At 42.5% G+C, this 17329-nt stretch overlaps 1 protein-coding gene across 1 annotated transcript in view; it reads left to right on the forward strand.

Moving 5' to 3' along the window:
* Positions 1-17329, forward strand: part of NLK (nemo like kinase) — a 172646-nt gene that overhangs the window by 74774 nt on the left and 80543 nt on the right. Inside the window, exon 2 of the mRNA XM_073667777.1 lies at positions 2974-3103. Coding sequence (XP_073523878.1) covers positions 2974-3103 — 130 coding nt within the window. The remainder of the gene's footprint in view (positions 1-2973; positions 3104-17329) is intronic.

Raw genomic sequence — 17329 nt, forward strand, 5'->3', positions numbered from 1 at the left:
TGCCGGCCGAACAATTGTTTGCCCAATGGCCATTTAAGGCAGACCTCTGCCACATCCTGCCCTTGTGCTGTTCCTGTCCGGCCCACAGATCACGACAACCAAATTGCTGGAAACAACACATCAGAAAATGCGGCCTCCACCCACCTGGGGTCTCGCTTTCATCAATATCTGAATCCACAGGATGCAGATAATGTTGAATAATAGACTAGATAGTGGTCAGCTCCCTCTTCCAACATTCAGTCTGTGCAACTGCATCTCGGCTCAGGGTCACTGGATTGCGCCTGCTGCCCAGAGCCTTAGCCACCCAACGCACAGATAGGAGCAGCACATTGGGGACACTGCTTTCAGTATTATTTTTTGTGTTTTTTTTAAGTTTTCAGTCAGCCCTACAGTTTCCTACAAGTACTATCATACTTGTGTGGTGTATGTGGAAGGAGGCCGTTGTACTGTGAGGGAGAGCTGTGGGCACATACTTGTGGAGGGCATAGTACTGTGAGGGAGAGCTGTGGGGACATCATACTTGTGGAGGGCTTTTAGGCCGCCCCCCCCACAATCTGATAGCCAATCATTGTTGTGTGTGAGAAGGTGTGTGGCATTATTCAGTTTGTGGGGAGCTGTTGATCAAGGTCCAAGAGCTGAATACCCAGAGAAGAATAATTTACTGCTTTTTTTTTTCATAAACTTTATAATAAACCGTAAATTTTATATGGTGGTGTTTAGCTCCTCCTGGTAAATATACAGGTTATAATAAGCCATATCGTAACATGGATTAGCAGGAACAGCTAGTCACTATATCTAGGGGCAGGCGGCCGTAGAGTCTCATTCGAGAGAATCGGGTGATTATGCAAATGACGCTCTATGCTCTCACTCTAATCAGAGTTTGATCAGTGTGCTCATATTCTCTCTGATGAGAAGATGGAGAAAAACTATTTCTCCGTCTTCTCCATTGTTTCACTGCATGACAGTCTGACTGCAGTCAGATGTCATCAGAGTATAGTCCAGTGTTTTCCACACACTCATTGACTTCCATAGCCGAGTGTGATCCGAGTATTGGGTCAAACTGGCATGCAGGGATTTTTTTTCTTTCCTCCAACAGTCACTGACCAAGGAGAAAACTGATGTGTACAGCCCCATAGACTAACATTGGTCCGATTGCGATCCGATGTGTTGTTGCATTGCACTAGGACCGAAAATACGCTTGTCTGCACCTGCCCTTAATCTGCTCAGTAGTAAGTGATGCAAGTTAATATAAAATAGTAAGCAAAATTAAGTTCCTCCTCCACAACAGCCTCAGTCTCTAATGAGGCCTCTTTGTAAAATTAATTGGCCACCCCTGATCTAAGGTGTATGTGGGGCTTTTGTCATACACAGCCAGAATATAGATGTTTTATTAGCCCATACTCTGGAGTGTTGCATTAAACAGACTGTAATAGACATTTTATATCCTAGATCAAAATAGACAGCCAGTCTAAATCTGAGCTGTCGTGAGGGTTTTTTTTTTTTTTTGTTTCCCAACGATTTAGCACTAACTTAGTTTATTATCTACAGTGTTCCTGGATTTCAATCTTTAAATGAGAAGGTGTGTCCAAACTCTTGGTCTGTACTGTGTATGTGTCTCTCTCTCTCTCTCTCTCTCTCTCTCTCTCTCTCTCTCTCTCTCTCTCTCTCTCTCTCTCTCTCTCTCTCTCTCTCTCTCTCTCTCTCTCTCTCTCTCTCTCTCATAATATATATATATATATATATATTATATCTCTATATATATATATATTATATCTCTATATATATATATATTATATCTCTATATATATATATATATATAGTACAGACCAGAAGTTTGGACACACCTTCTCATTTCAAGTTTTTCTGTATTTTCATGACTATGAAAATTGTGCATTCACACTGAAGGCATCAAAACTATGAATTAACACATGTGGAATTATATACTTAACAAAAAAGTGTGAAACAACTGAAAATATGTCTTATATTCTAGGTTCTTCAAAGTAGCCACCTTTTGCTTTGATGACTGCTTTGCACACTCTTGGCATTCTCTTGATGAGCTTCAAGAGGTAGTCACCGGAAATGGTCTTCCAACAATCTTGAAGGAGTTCCCAGAGATGCTTAGCACTTGTTGGCCCTTTTGCCTTCACTCTGCGGTCCAGCTCTCCCCAAACCATCTCGATTGGGTTCAGGTCTGGTGACTGTGGAGGCCAGGTCATCTGGCGTAGCACCCCATCACTCTCCTTCTTGGTCAAATAGCCCTTACACAGCCTGGAGGTGTGTTTTGGGTCATTGTCCTGTTGAAAAATAAATGATGGTCCAACTAAACGCAAACCGGATGGAATAGCATGCCGCTGCAAGATGCTGTGGAAGCCATGCTGGTTCAGTATGCCTTCAATTTTGAATAAATCCCCAACAGTGTCACCAGCAAAGCACCCCCACACCATCACACCTCCTTCTACATGCTTCACGGTGGGAACCAGGCATGTAGAGTTCATCTCTATCTCTATCTATCTCTCTCAAAACTTTTGGTCGCCACTGTATGTGAAGAGCCGAGCACTCATAAAATGGATTTCTAAAATGCTTATCTGAATATTGGATTATACAGTCATTTTGACATTTCAAAGTAAATACATCAATCTCATTAGGTCCAAGATATGCATTTAATAATGTATGTAGTTTATATTGTAAAGTCTGGCAGATCCACAAAATGTCCAGGCTACTGCATGGAAGTCATGTATATGGTGAGGCCTGATAGTATGGAGCTGGCTTTACCTCCTCACCCAGAACTGCAATATATTTTCATGTTATTTATTGCTCCCTGCTTACATTACACTGTAGTGTACAATGTCATTTATTTTATCTTGTTTTATTGAACATTATACAACATAACAAGGTTACATCATAGAACAAACAACATTTCTCATACATTTCTCAATTTTATAATACAGCTTTTTTTTTTCTTTAATTTTCTAGGTCTGTAACAGATCCACGAGATGGAAAGAGAGTTGCTCTCAAAAAGATGCCCAACGTCTTCCAGAATCTAGTCTCTTGCAAAAGGGTCTTCCGAGAATTGAAGATGTTGTGCTTTTTTAAGCATGACAACGTAAGTAAGATGTGTAACTTCTGCATATAACTGTCTCTCCTGCTTTTGTAATAGATTGGACAGCAAGTTGCCCTTTATTGTGTAATATCTCTCATCCTATATACTTTTAGAGATAGCAGCAGGTAGGCAAAGGTGACTGTAGAGAGAAAAACAGAGATGCACCCTGGGGATAGGGATCAATCCCACCCCTTGGCATCATCTACACACAAGGGAGAAGAGATCCTTTCAGTTATAGCAGCAGAAATTTGTACAGGAATGAAGCTGTGCTGACATGAGATCTAGTGAGCACCGCAGCATCCTGGACACACATGGCTCATATCCAGCATGTACTGCAGGGAATGACACGTCCACATGAGAGAACTGCTTATCAAGGGGTCTGAAAATGAACGAAGGTTGCAGTCTGTAACTTTCTAAACTCAAGTTACCACTTGGGGTTTACCATGTTTGGGATGAAAGTCTGCAGTCATTCTATGTGACTACAGACTTCTGAATCCTTATAGAACGCACACTGTCAGAAGTCACCAGTGCGAGGACGGGCGGTCATATGACCGCAAGTATGCGATTTTGCGGACATGCAGTCACTTGCTGACTAGATGTGGTCAGCCTCGCTGAATTCACTTGTATTGAGCGAGGCTGCACACATCTAGTCGGAAAGTGGCCAGAAGTGTGCAACTTGCGGACATGTTGCTGCCCGCTCTCGCGCTGGAGACTTGGAACAGTGTGCGTGCTGTAAGGATTCACAAGTCTGCAGTCACATAGACTGACTGCAGACTTTCATTCCAAACCTGGCCAACCCCTTTAAACCGCTTATCTTCCACTTCTCAGAATTGAGTAGCAGACTCTGGTTACAGGTGAGACAAAGACTGCGCTTTTGGTATTGCTGGTGAGATCCCAGTAGGGTAAAAAAAAAAAATATGGTGGTCTAAACACAAAATATATATTGCAGCTATGTTTTTGCTCTGCTTCCGCTTTGTATCTTGGTAGGGTTTTACTGCTATTCTTTGTTTCTTTTTTATTTTAAGAAAAGAATATTGAATTTTATGCTATCATCTAATTTGCAAAATAATTTGTAAAATAGGTTGTGTGATCAAAGGGAATGCTTCTATGCTCGCAGTAATATTTTCATTTATTCTTTTACTCTAACCTCAAGTGTTCTCATTTTTAATTAATCTGTTTTCGGCATAGTTTAGCCTTTTGCTTCTTGTTTCCCGTCTCCTCGAATCCCAGGTTTGTGATACTTCTGTTTTTGCTTTGTATTATTGACTAGCAACTGCTGTTCCTTCATTTGCATAAAAATATTTGCAAATGGTTTTATTATAATAAAGATCTGTAGGAGAGAATGCCTAACATGATTGCATGGGGCTGCCTAGTACTTTAACTAGAACTTGCTTCTAATTGAGCATTGGAGTCTATTAATGTCACTACTGTGTTCATCTTTTGTGGGGATACATTCATTGTAAATTAGGCTAAGCAAGAAATTGAGGTGTATTATATGCCCAGAAAGGCTACTGTGGTGAACCGACTAGTGGTTGGCAACAATCATTGGTATAAACTATATATAGTCAATATATATCTATAGTCAATAAGTCCACCTTCTGAAAACTTTATAATTTTCTTTCAAATGCATTTAAAATAGTCTTCCAACTATTAAAGGGACTCTGCACAGGGTGACTGTTCAAACTAAGTCCTGCCACTCTGTGCTATACGACTTGGTAAAATCATTTAAATAAATGTTCCCACCTACTTATTTTCCATGTATCTTGACCTCATTCCCTATTATTTGACAGCCCTGGCTTCATAAAGACAGCAGAGTGGAGATAGAGGGAAACCAAGCAGGTGGGAAGGTGTATTTAAAAGATTGGCCCCGTCGTGAAGCACCATGTGCCTGTACTTTGTCAGCCCAGAATGACTGTTCAAACCGAGTCCCTTTTAAACATTTCTTGCTGTTTAAAAATACAAACATCTGCATCTCCACGGTAACAGACAACAAAGAAGCGCCGTGTAGTCGGATCCTTTTTGTCATATTCCCTTCTCTGTTCTCTATTTCTGACTATCGCAAAATAGAGTGCAAGTGGAAAAAGGTCTGAAACTACAAGATTAGACTTGGTTCACATTTGTACATCTGGTTTGGTTTTATTTTATTTTTTCTATTTACATATACATTTACCGTATATAATGCGTCCTGCTGTGTCTGTATACATTGGTTTGGTTATTATCCCCCCCCCCCCCCTCCCAACTTGTTTTTACTGACTTAAATAGGCCCACTCCCCTGGATTTTGGCACCAACTCTGTGGGGAGGGGCACAAAATTAATTAAAAATAACTGTTAGATTTATTGAAATGTACTGCTGAGCTCCTAGAATTGCAGATTAGTGAAATTCTGATTATGCCTTACTCTAAAACACAAGCAAAAGTTCATCCTTTAAAAATATTCTGCCGCCAGGTGGATAAGTGGGCAGTTTTTGCTTTTTTTTTATTCCTTTGCTCCCAGGTATACAATTTTTTTATTTTTTATTTTTAATAATCCACCATAGGGTATGTTTACATGTCACATTTTCTGCCTCGAGAAACGCAGCATTTTTCTGTCCAGCAAAGTCAATGAGACTTCAGAACTCTCATGCAGCTTCTTTTTTTTTCCTTGCAGATTTGAAGCCGTTTCATATCTGCAGGATGCCTATTCTTTCAGTGTTTTTTACTCGTATCTAGCCAATTCAATTGAATGGGGAAAAAAACACAGTAAAAAATGTGCCTTTTTAGGAGGCATTTTTCCTGCCAAGAGACATATTATTGATACAGAAATGTCTGCAGCAAATAATTAATGCCCAAACTGTTCTACAGATAAAGGCCTTTTTTATTTAGTGCAATTTTTATGGGCTTTTCAAGGGGGCATGGCTCGCAGGATTCTCAGATTGCCTTGCAAAATTAACCCTACGAGCATCACCCCATTTAATAGTACACAGCACTAAATAAAAAGACCCATATCTAAGCTAGAATACTCAGAGAAGCAGCAGGAATAAGATGGTGGCAAAAACTGGTCACTTTTGGCCTGGTGAGGAGTACTTATTAAAGATGATTTAATGAATGAGCATCTATGCACAATTCTATTGTAAGCCATAATACAATTTATTACACCATTATTTCCTTTACTTTACATGATTTAAAAAACATTTAATAGAAAAAGAAAATCTCCCCAATATTCTTGCCTCCATTTGTGATGCATGCTATGAGAGCACATATCTGTTTTAAACACAGTAAATATCACATTTGTCCCACAATGCCATATTAAACAATCACTGTGAAGGTACTGCCTATAACGTCTGCAAGAAGTAATAAAATCTATACTGTCTCTATACTGGAGTTTGTCTTTTATGGATGCATATACCCAGGCACCAACTCTGTACTAGAACAAGGGGATTAGAAGACTTGGTGCCCTGGCGCTATTGGTAATGTGACAAAGCGCTCCTCCAACTCTTCATAAAATTATGAGAAACTCTGTCCCCTAATTATACACTGCTGAAAAAAAATAAAGGGAACACTGAAATAACACATCCTAGATCTGAATGAATGAAATATTCTCATTGAATACTTTGTTCTGTACAAAGTTGAATGTGCTGACAACAAAATCACACAAAAATCATCAATGGAAATCACATTTATTAACCAATGGAGGCCTGGATTTGGAGTCACCCCCAAAATTAAAGTGGAAAAACACACTACAGGCTGATCCAACTTTGATGTAATGTCCTTAAAACAAGTCAAAATGAGGCTCAGTATTGTGTGTGGCATCCACGTGCCTGTATGACCTCCCTACAATGCCTGGGCATGCTCCTGATGAGGTTGCGGATGGTCTCCTGTGGGATCTCCTCCCAGACCTGAACTAAAGCATCCGCCAACTCCTGGACAGTCTGTGGTGCAACGTGGCGTTGGTGAATGAAGCGAGACATGATGTCCCTGATGTGCTCAATCGGATTCAGGTCTGGGGAACGGGCGGGCCAGTCCATAGCTTCAATGCCTTCATCTTGCAGGAACTGCTGACACACTCCAGCCACATGAGGTCTGGCATTGTCCTGCATTAGGAGGAACCCAGGGCCAACCGCACCAGCATATGGTCTCACAAGGAGTCTGAGGATCTCATCTCGGTACCTAATGGCAGTCAGGCTACCTCTGGCGAGCACATGGAGGGCTGTGCGGCCCTCCAAAGAAATGCCACCCCATACCATTACTGACCCACTGCCAAACCGGTCATTCTGAAGAATGTTGCAGGCAGCAGATCGCTCTCCACGGTGTCTCCAGACTCTGTCACATCTGTCACATGTGCTCTGTGTGAACCTGCTTTCATCTGTGAAGAGCACAGGGCTTCAGTGGCAACTTTACCAATCCTGGTGTTCTGTGGCCAAGCATCCTGCACGGTGTTGGGCTGTGAGCACAATCCCCATCTGTGGACGTCGGGCCCTCATACCACCTCATGGAGTCGGTTTCTAACCGTTTGTGCAGACACATGCACATTTGTGGCCTGCTGGAGGTCATTTTGCAGGGCTCTGGCAGTGCTCCTTCTGTTCCTCCTTGCGCAAAGGCGGAGGTAGCGGTCCTGCTGCTGGGTTGTTGCCCTCCTATGGCCCCCTCCACGTCTCCTGGTGTATTGACCTCTCTCCTGGTAGCGTCTCCAGCCTCTGGACACTACGCTGACACAAAGCAAGCCTTCTTGCCACAGCTCGCATTGATGTGCCATCCTGGATGAGCTGCACTACCTGAGCAACTTCTGTGGGTTGTAGAGTCCATCTCATGCTACCACGAGTGTGAAAGCACAACCTACATTCAAATGTGACCAAAACATCAGCCAGAAAGCATTGGTACTGAGATGTGGTCTGTGGTCCCCACCAGCAGAATCACTCCTTTATTGAGCGTGTCTTGATAATTGCCAATAATTTCCATCTATTGTCTATTCCATTTGCACAACAGCATGTGAAATCGATTGTCAATCAGTGTTGCTTCCTAAGTGGACAGTTTGATTTCACAGAAGTTCGATTTACTTGGAGTTATATACTGTTTAAGTGTTCCCTTTATTTTTTTGAGCGGTGTATATTGTGTTTTTCTGACCAGGATTGGTCTTTAGATGGAGTTTACTTTAGGATGCAGCGCAAACTTTATTCTCCATATATTTACCATCTACGTTTTGTAAAGTTTTTAGTTTCTACCGTTTCGTTTAAGGGACTGTACATCATTTTGCTGATACTTCCTGCCCTGATCACTTTTTAGCATTCTCCTGATCTTCACAGACAGTTTATAATGCATTTCTTTACAGTAGATGATCCAGTATCTACCAATCACAATATATGGTACTTCACAACCCACCTTCTCTCGGTACAGGTAACAAAGCATTCCTAGAAGACACTAGCAGTCACTGAATACTGCAGACTATTTATTCTTATGGTCCATGTGCACCTCTCTAGATGCTGGTAACTGAAGCTATCACGGTGGCCATTCCTGTAATCACATATACTTCATAGAATAAGAAAGTATATACTTATATACCTATTTCTCATTAGACCTACATTTCAGTTAAAGGGATTGTCCAGATTCAGAAAATTGAAAAACCTTTTAGAACCTTTTTATATTCATTCACACATCTGTTTTTATCATCTGGAAAAACAAGTGTAAAGAGCCTCATACTATAATGTGTCTGTGTGCTATCTGTTAGACAAATTCAGTTTGGTCAAACTTCAATGAATGGCTCCATGATGTGCACGGACGGCTCCTGGATGCCAACTGTGTGCTGACGGACATGTGAATTGTGCATCATGCATAGTGCTTTTAATGGAGGACGCCCTATCCGTGAACATTGTATTCCCTAATGCCTTATCGATATCGGTGTAGTGTACAGGGGTTTAAATCTTCACCAATTGCCGTCGTCTTTGGTTTCCTGCAATGTTCTGGTCATCTTCTGAACCCTGTGACCACTGGTCAGCTGATGTCTCACAGCGCCTGCTATGTGAAGCAATGGTTGCTTTACCAATGTAAGCCTGCGAGACTTGGATGAATATCATTCTACATCAACTAAGGAATGTGCTCATCAGACCTGTGAGTTCATCGCAACCCTGGACTAGACCTCAATCACAGGACAATAAAACTTTCACACTCCTTATCTATGAATTATTCCAATATTTACGGCCACAACTGTTTATCCCTGTTCAATAGTAATAGCTCTGCTTTACGTCACTTGTCTCATCTATTGCATTATTCTTGTGCCCTGTTGTGTATAAATATGTGACTCTTCAGATTTTGTTATACTATGCCTGATGAGACCTGAGGAGTCTCTAAATCTTGCAATTTACCATCTTTTCAGTTAGCCATTAAAAGGCACTGAGGACTCTCAAATCGAAATATTTTTCTAAACTTTATCCATTGACTATTAGGCTGCGTGACCACTATGCATTTTTCAAGCGTTTTTGCCGCGGAATTTCCGCAGCGAAATGCTTAAACGCTTGGTAATACGTGCCCTGGTTATAGGAAGTTTCGCCCCCACACATTTCGCCACCAGGAAGATTCGCCCTGCACACTTCGCCCCCGGACGGGGGCGAACTGGGGGCGATATGTGCGGGGGTGAGATGTGCAGGGGCAAAACATCCTGGGGGCCAAATGCTGGGGACGAAATGTGCGCGGGCGAACTGCTGGGGGCGAAACATCCAATTCCCACGTGCCCCATTGTTCCCCAATGATAATCCACATGTGCTCTGCACATGCTGCGGAAATTTCCGCTGCGGATTATCATTGCGGAAAAATCCGCAGCATGTCCATTAATTTTGCGGACACGCAGCGTCATTGCCGCCATTGACTTGCATTGAATCGCATAATATCCGCATGACTACATGTACACATGCCGATATTAAGCGATTCAATGTGCGGATGGTACTCGGTTCTGTAGAAGAGGAGACTCTCCTCCAGACCCGGGTACCATAGTACCTGTAAAAAAAAAAGAATCTAAAATAAAAAATAAACATTATACTCCCCTTCCGATGCCCCCCGGTCTCCTTTATGATGCGTCCTGGCTCCCCGGCGACTCACAGTGGTGTAAAAGGACCTTCCATGACATCATTTAGTCATGTGACAGGTCGGGTGACGGCTGACGTCGGCGGTCGTGTGAGCTTTCACATGATGAAATGACGTCATGAAAGGTCCATTTATACCACCGCGAGCCGTACAACAGACTGGACGCACCGGAGAAAAGACCGGGAGCCATCAGAAGGTGAGTATAATGTGTTTTTGTTATTTTTTACCATTTTTATTCTTTTTTTAACTATTAACTTGGTCACACTTTATAAATTCATGCCGTTTGCATGGATTAATATCGTGTGACCAAGTTGTCAAGCACTTTCCAAGTGATGCTAAAATCGCTTGGAAAAACACTTGACAAATGCTTCTACATGGCAGGAAAAACACATGTAAAATCCGCATGCGTTTTTCCTGCCATGGAAATGCGGAAAAAATGTGCAGCATTTCTGCATTGTGGGCACTTAGCCTTAACAATGGATTAGTTAAAAATAAAGTACAAAGTTTGACTGACTTCCGTGATATCTATTTTATATGGCTCTCTCAGACTTGAATGGCAGAGTATAATCCTCAAAACAGATATGAATAGAACATGCTCTCTTGAGTCTCATGTATCAGAGACAAAGATCCGTTTTTAAAACTGATGTGTGGATCAAAGAAACTCTGCGTCAAGAGAAAAAATAATGTACAGCACTAGGTGGAGTCACATAGATATGAATGTAGCCTAAACTTGAGAAAGTGATTACCTGTCCACACAAGAGACAGAGGCAGCTAATCTGAACTGCGGAAAGACTGACAGGACCGCGAGCAGTAGAACACACCCACACTACCTACATATTGATTAGGGATGGTGAAAAAACACTTTTGCTGGGTGTGCTTCTTTAAACAAGTTAGAGTAGCCAGTCACTCTTGTGGGCTCCTTTCTTTTCCTGTGGCCATTGGAGAGCGACACAGAGCTGGGAACTTTGGTGGGCGTTTTCTAGTACGGATTGGTTATGTTCGGACTTGACGTGACTAGATCTCGACACAGGCTACATACATACTACAATGCTCTCCCTTCGGAGTGCCGTCAATGACGGCGTGCCATGAATGGCGGAGTGCCATAACTTCTAAACAAGTTTATGATGAACCCATTTCCCCTACACTTTTGACTAATAATTATGAATGTCTGGACTATATTCTTGAAGGCAAATGTCAGTGATGAGAAAGATCTGCCATGTTTTTTTTTTTAATTTTTATACCATTTATACCAGAACCTTTTTATTCCGTAGGAGATGAGCTGCAGTCAGACATTATTCCGCTTTCTTAATTGCCTTTTCTCCTCTCCCCATTAGAAACGCCTGCACAGGTGTTGGGAGAAAAAGCTGTTATCTGAATGAGTATTTGGCACTGCTAAGATCTATGTAAATCCTAAGGCTTTGTTCACACGTTGCAGAACGTTTCCACTGCAAATTTGAACAGAAAAACTGCAATGAAACCGCAGCAAGTTTTGCAGGATTGACTGCATCTTCTTCACAAAGTATTATTGTGTGAAATCCACTGTGAAAACCTGAACAAGGAAGAGCGTTCTACAGATTCCAAAATCCTTTGCATACACTTATTTTCATGTGGATTTTTTCCCTGACGTGTGAATGAGGCTTTCAAGGCACTTTAACTTGCATTGTACAGTATTCTGCACCACAAATCCTAAGTATTTGGTGCAGAAATATTCGCATCTCTTGGCAGGAAAAACGCTGCGTAAAATAGGCGCTTTTTTGCCACGTTTGTGATGCAAAAACTCTGAAAGAATTGTCATGCTGCAGATTTAAATCTGCAAATCAAAATTAATCAAGGTGTGCATGAGACTTCAGGATTCTCATTCACTTTGCTGGCATCAGGATTCTCTTCAGGTTTTGTCACAAATCTGTGCGGGGAAAAAAAGCAACAAATCTGCAACATGTGCAGAGGCTAAAAGTTAAAGGCTGTGTGCCCACGATGTGTTTTTTAAGCGTTTCCACAGCTGCAAAAACGCTGCAGAAACGCTTAAACGCATGGTAGAAGTCCTGCCATGTTCCCCAATGATAATCCTCATGTACTGTGCACATGCTGTGGAAATTTCCGCTGCGGATTATCATTGCGGAAAAAAACACAGCACTACCAATTATTTTGCGTTAGTGCTGCGTTTTCGCCGCCATTGACTTGCATTAGAGCGCGTGCATTCCGCTTCACTAGATAAGGACTTGCGGAATCCATGTTTTCTAATGTGCGGATGGTACCCGGGTCTAGAGAAGAGGAGACTCTCCTTCGGACCCGGGTACCATAGAAACTGTGAAAAAAAGAATAAAATAAAAAATAAAGATTATATTTACCTTCTGGCGGCCCCCACTGCGCTCGTCCTCCCATGCCGACAGATCGTGATGGACTGAAGGACCTGTGCTGACGTCATAGTCATGTGACAGGTCACGCGACGCTGATGTCGGCAGGTCCTTCAGTGTACCGCTGCCGGCAAGGGAGAACGGAGGGAATCAAGACACCGGGGAAGGTAAGTATATATTTATTTTTTTATTTTTTACCATTCTTTTACGGTCACACTATATAAATCCATGCCGGCTGCATGGATTTATATAGTGTGACCAAGTTGACAAGCACTTTCTAAGTGATGCTAAAATCGCCTGGAAAGCGCTTGTCAACACGCATGCGGAAATGCATGTGAAGAACGCTTCACATCCGCTTGTCCCTGGAAGAAATCCGCATGTACAATCCGCATGGGTTTTTTCTGCCAGGGAGATGCAGAAACGCTCAGGAAAAAATCCAGAGCATTTTGCATCGTGGGCACATAGCCTAATCCTGCCTCTCAGGCTTGCATATAGCAGTTTGCTGGTCATTTAATAGCCAGTATAGACAGGCTGATCGTACTTCCATATACACAGACCGATTGCTAACACATTCTGTGTGCATAGCCTGCCATAAAATAATTTTTAAGCAAGCTTAAAGCTATGTGCACATGATGCGGTGTTAATGCGTTTCCTCGGCTGTTTTTCTGCCACGGAAACGTATTAAAACCGCTTGTTAATAGGTCTGCCATGTATAGCGATGGTAATCCGGATGTGCTGTGCACATGATGCGGAAACTTCCGCTCCAGATTACCATTGCAGCAAAAACCACAGCATTACCATTGTTTGGGCGTTTCCGCTGCAAATTCGCGCCCGTTAACTTGCATTGAATTGCAACAAACCCGCAGGTATAATATCTCTACCTGCGGATTTGCTGCGTTTCAGTGAAAGTCAATGGGCGCAAATTCTTGCCACAAACCTTCTGCGGGTGGTATTCTCTCATCCGACCACTGCTCTGACTGATAACAGTGAGGGTGGCGTGGATGGGAGGAGCAGTAGTCTGCTCTTCCCGGCCCACGTGCCCGCGGTAAAAAAAAAAAAAAATGTAAAAATAAAATAAAATAAACCTCTATTCTCACCTGTCCGGTGTCCTCCTGGTCCCCGGCAGCAATGTCTTCAGCCCGGCGGCCAACGGTATACTGCGGGGAGCAGATCCTGGAAGCACAGAATACTGTGCTTCCAGGACCTGCGCTGATATCAGCGATCAGCTGATGGTCACGTGACCATCAACTGATCGGTGACACCAGCGATCAGCTGATCGGTCACCTGACCCTGGCAACATTCACAAGAATGTTTCCAGGGTGGTAAGTTCACCGGGGCTGATCAGCTGATCAACCCAGTGATCTCCTGCACAGCAATGTACACTGACATGGGTGATTTTACACCCTTCAGTATACAGTTCTGTATTCTACAGCTGTGATATAAGTGATTGCTGATGTCACAGCTGTAGAAGTGACGCAGATCGTCGTGGGACACTCAGCGGTACGTGGACTGCGTCGTTGACGGACAGGTGAGGAATATGGTGGTTTGTTTTACATTTTTTTCAGGAGATCGAGAGCTTCGCAGAGGTGTACAAATAAAAAACAAACAAAAAAAAACAGTTTTTAAATGTTTTTTATTCATTAAAATTTATTCTGGCCGTGTTTTTATTGAAAAGGTGGTGATTATTTTACCACGCGGTTAGTAATGGGGGCATCTTATAGACTCCCTCCATTACTAACCTGGGCTTCACGTCAGCCGCCAATACAAGGCTGACATGAACCCCAACCCCATTATCCCACTCGCCACCGCTGCACGGCAGTGGGAAGAGCAGAGGCTAAGCGCCAGGTTTGGCGCATCTTATGGATATGCCATTTGTGGGACTGCTGAGGGGTGATGTTAGCTGCAGAGGGGGCTAGTATCCATGGCCCCTTCCATGGCTATTAATATCAGCCCGCAGCTGTCTAGTTTAGCCTTTGCTGGTTAGATTTTATAGGGGGACCGCACGTCATTTTTTTTCTCGGGTCCCCCTGTAATCTAGCCAGTAAAAGCTAAACAAACAGCGGTGGGGTGATATTAATAGCCAGGGAACATTGTTGGCTAATGGCCCCTTCCCCGACTACTAATATCAGCCCCCAGCTTTCGGCTTTCCCTCTGCTGTTTATAAAAATGACGCGTGAGCCTACGCCATTTTTTTTATTTTTTTTTTTTTTTAATTTTAGGCTCTGTGCCCATAATTCAGACATAGCAGCGCTTTAGACGCAAAAATTTTCTGCTTACAAAACATTGCATTCTATTGAACGCAGGTAAATCCACATGTTTTCACTGAACCATGCGGATTTACTGCATTCGATACTTTCTAGTGGTTAAATTTCTGTTGCGGAGACTAGTGTCTCCGCAAGAGAATTTGACATGCTGCAGTCCTGAAAGACGCGCCACATGTCCGTGTCCACGGGTTATCCGCAGCCTCTGATGCACGCATAGTGGACATGGGATTTCAAGAGATCCCATCCACTATACTGAAACATCTGGACGCTGCGGGTTTGACTCTGTATAAACACGCAGAATCAAACCTGCAGCGGCTCCTGACCGTGGCCACGTACCCAAACTCACCCGCAGTATGTCAATTTCTGCAGCGGACACACCAGTCTGCAGATTTTGACCGATCGAAGTGTCGTCATATGCGGTGGATTCACATGTACCGACAACAAAAGTGCAGCATTAGAACACTGCGTTTTGGACGCAACAAAAATACGTAGTGTCCAAAGTGCTGCTAAGTGCTGATCGGGGGACGTAGCGGCTAGTGAACCAGATGTGAGATGTTAATTATGGCGTGGGACCATGTTCGCCTAATGGCACCTTCCCATGCTAAAATTAGCAGCTCACAGTAGCCGCATAAATTAGATGAATAGAAATGCTAATGAAGATTGGGTGAATGGGACTAGCTGACACCTAGCTCTTTTGTTTGGTGATGAACAGGTGTCAATCCGATCTTTTCATGACCAAACTTAATTAAAGAGTTAAATAAACACACAGACACAGAGCAAACACTTATTTGAAATACGACAGACACATTCTTTAATTATTTAAATGAACCAATATACTCACCCCAGTTCTTATGGTAATCCAAGGGTTTAAGCAATGTCACACCAAATAACTTTATTTAGCTCCAAAAAGCATTCATTGATGTACAAAAACATTTCAAAAAACGCATGTAAAAAATGCATCAAAAATGGATGTAAAATCCGCATGCGTTTTTTTTCTGCCAGGGAGAGGCAAAAACGCTCAGGAAATTTCTGCTTCAAATCCGCACCGTGCGCACATAGCCTAAAACTCATTTCACTGGATGAACAAGTGTTTTTTTCTTGTTTGTTGAGTGACTGGCGGCCTGTTTAGAAAGGCCAATAATTAATAAGAGAGTTCCTAGGAAAGCTGCGTTACTTTGTTACCAATGTAAATACCCAATAACATTTGTGGAGTGGCCAACTTGCAGTTGACCATGTCTGTCTGATGGATTAGGGAAAAGATCTTTGCCTACTTTCCTGTTTAGCATAAGCCCGAAGTTTATCAGCACACCCAACTGCATTCAGTCCTTCACCTATTAATAGTCCACTTGTTTGTGTACTGATAATGCCCATTAATGACTACATACTGCAGTACAATTATATAATTGATTGAATTCTTACCAGAGGACTTGACCTGAAATACAAGTTATGCCCATTAATGACTACATACTGCAGTACAATTATATAATTGATTGAATTCTTACCAGAGGACTTGACCTGAAATACAAGTTGTCTTCTAAAAATAGTGCGAATAACACTCCAACATGAATATAGATCTCACAGGCTTATCAGGACATGTCAGGAGCTCCTTGGAAGGCCACGTCAGTGATTCTCTGGTGATCCCGATATGGCTGATTTACAAGCTGTAATAATGAATAAAAATTAAAGACCAACTTTACCCAATGTATGAAACTATATCAACCACCCAAACCGAAATACTATTTTCAGAATACTTGAATTCTTGAGGATCTGCTCCTTTTCATCTTCTGTTTTGCCTTCTCCATGCACTTGGTAACACTGTACATCTGGTGACCCGGTCGTGCAGCTTCAGTTGAATACTCTTATTCAATATAAGGATGACTTGGCTATACGGCACAACACTGTTTTACCTTTTGTGTCGCCTCTATTTAGATTGTAAGCTCTTGTGAACAGGGCCCTCACTTTTTTGTTTGAATTGTTGAATAGAATTCTGTTATAAAATGGTCTTATTTGCACAAAAAATATTTGAGACATCTCAGTTGTGGTAAAAAAATTAAAATAAAAATGGTAACGTGTAATTTTTACGCCAATCCAGTTCCACCCACTTTTGGAAAAGGGGGTGAAGTTTAGACCACACGTGGCCTATACTTGCCCACCGCCATTTTCAACTTCTATCCGCATCTCTCCGGTCGGTCTTCACCAGGTTGTAACCTGACGGATCACTACAATGTTAGCTGGTGCGAGCCGGAGGGCACGTTGAATGTTAGTCTGAGAGCCTCGTTCTGGCTCTAATAGATTAACACTGAAAGCTTGTGACCGTTACCGCGGACTTCCGGTCAGTCAGAAGTTGCAGTCACAAGGTGGGGCCAATACAAGATGAAGACCACGGTGGTTAAGTACAAGACTAGAGTCAGGATTAGAAGCACCACTCCAGAGCTGAAAAAAAAAAGCAACTTGCAGGAGTGGTGCTTTAAAGAGGCGCATTTTACTCCAGCATTCGCTCCCTTTGTCAGGAAAGACACCCCCTTTAATGAATCCGGGTCTGTGTTACTGTGTAATGTCTGA

This window comes from Phyllobates terribilis, unplaced genomic scaffold (assembly GCF_046119375.1).
Source record: "Phyllobates terribilis strain yellow unplaced genomic scaffold, ASM4611937v1 Scaffold_2__4_contigs__length_985480577, whole genome shotgun sequence".
In the NCBI taxonomy this organism is placed as follows: domain Eukaryota; kingdom Metazoa; phylum Chordata; class Amphibia; order Anura; family Dendrobatidae; genus Phyllobates; species Phyllobates terribilis.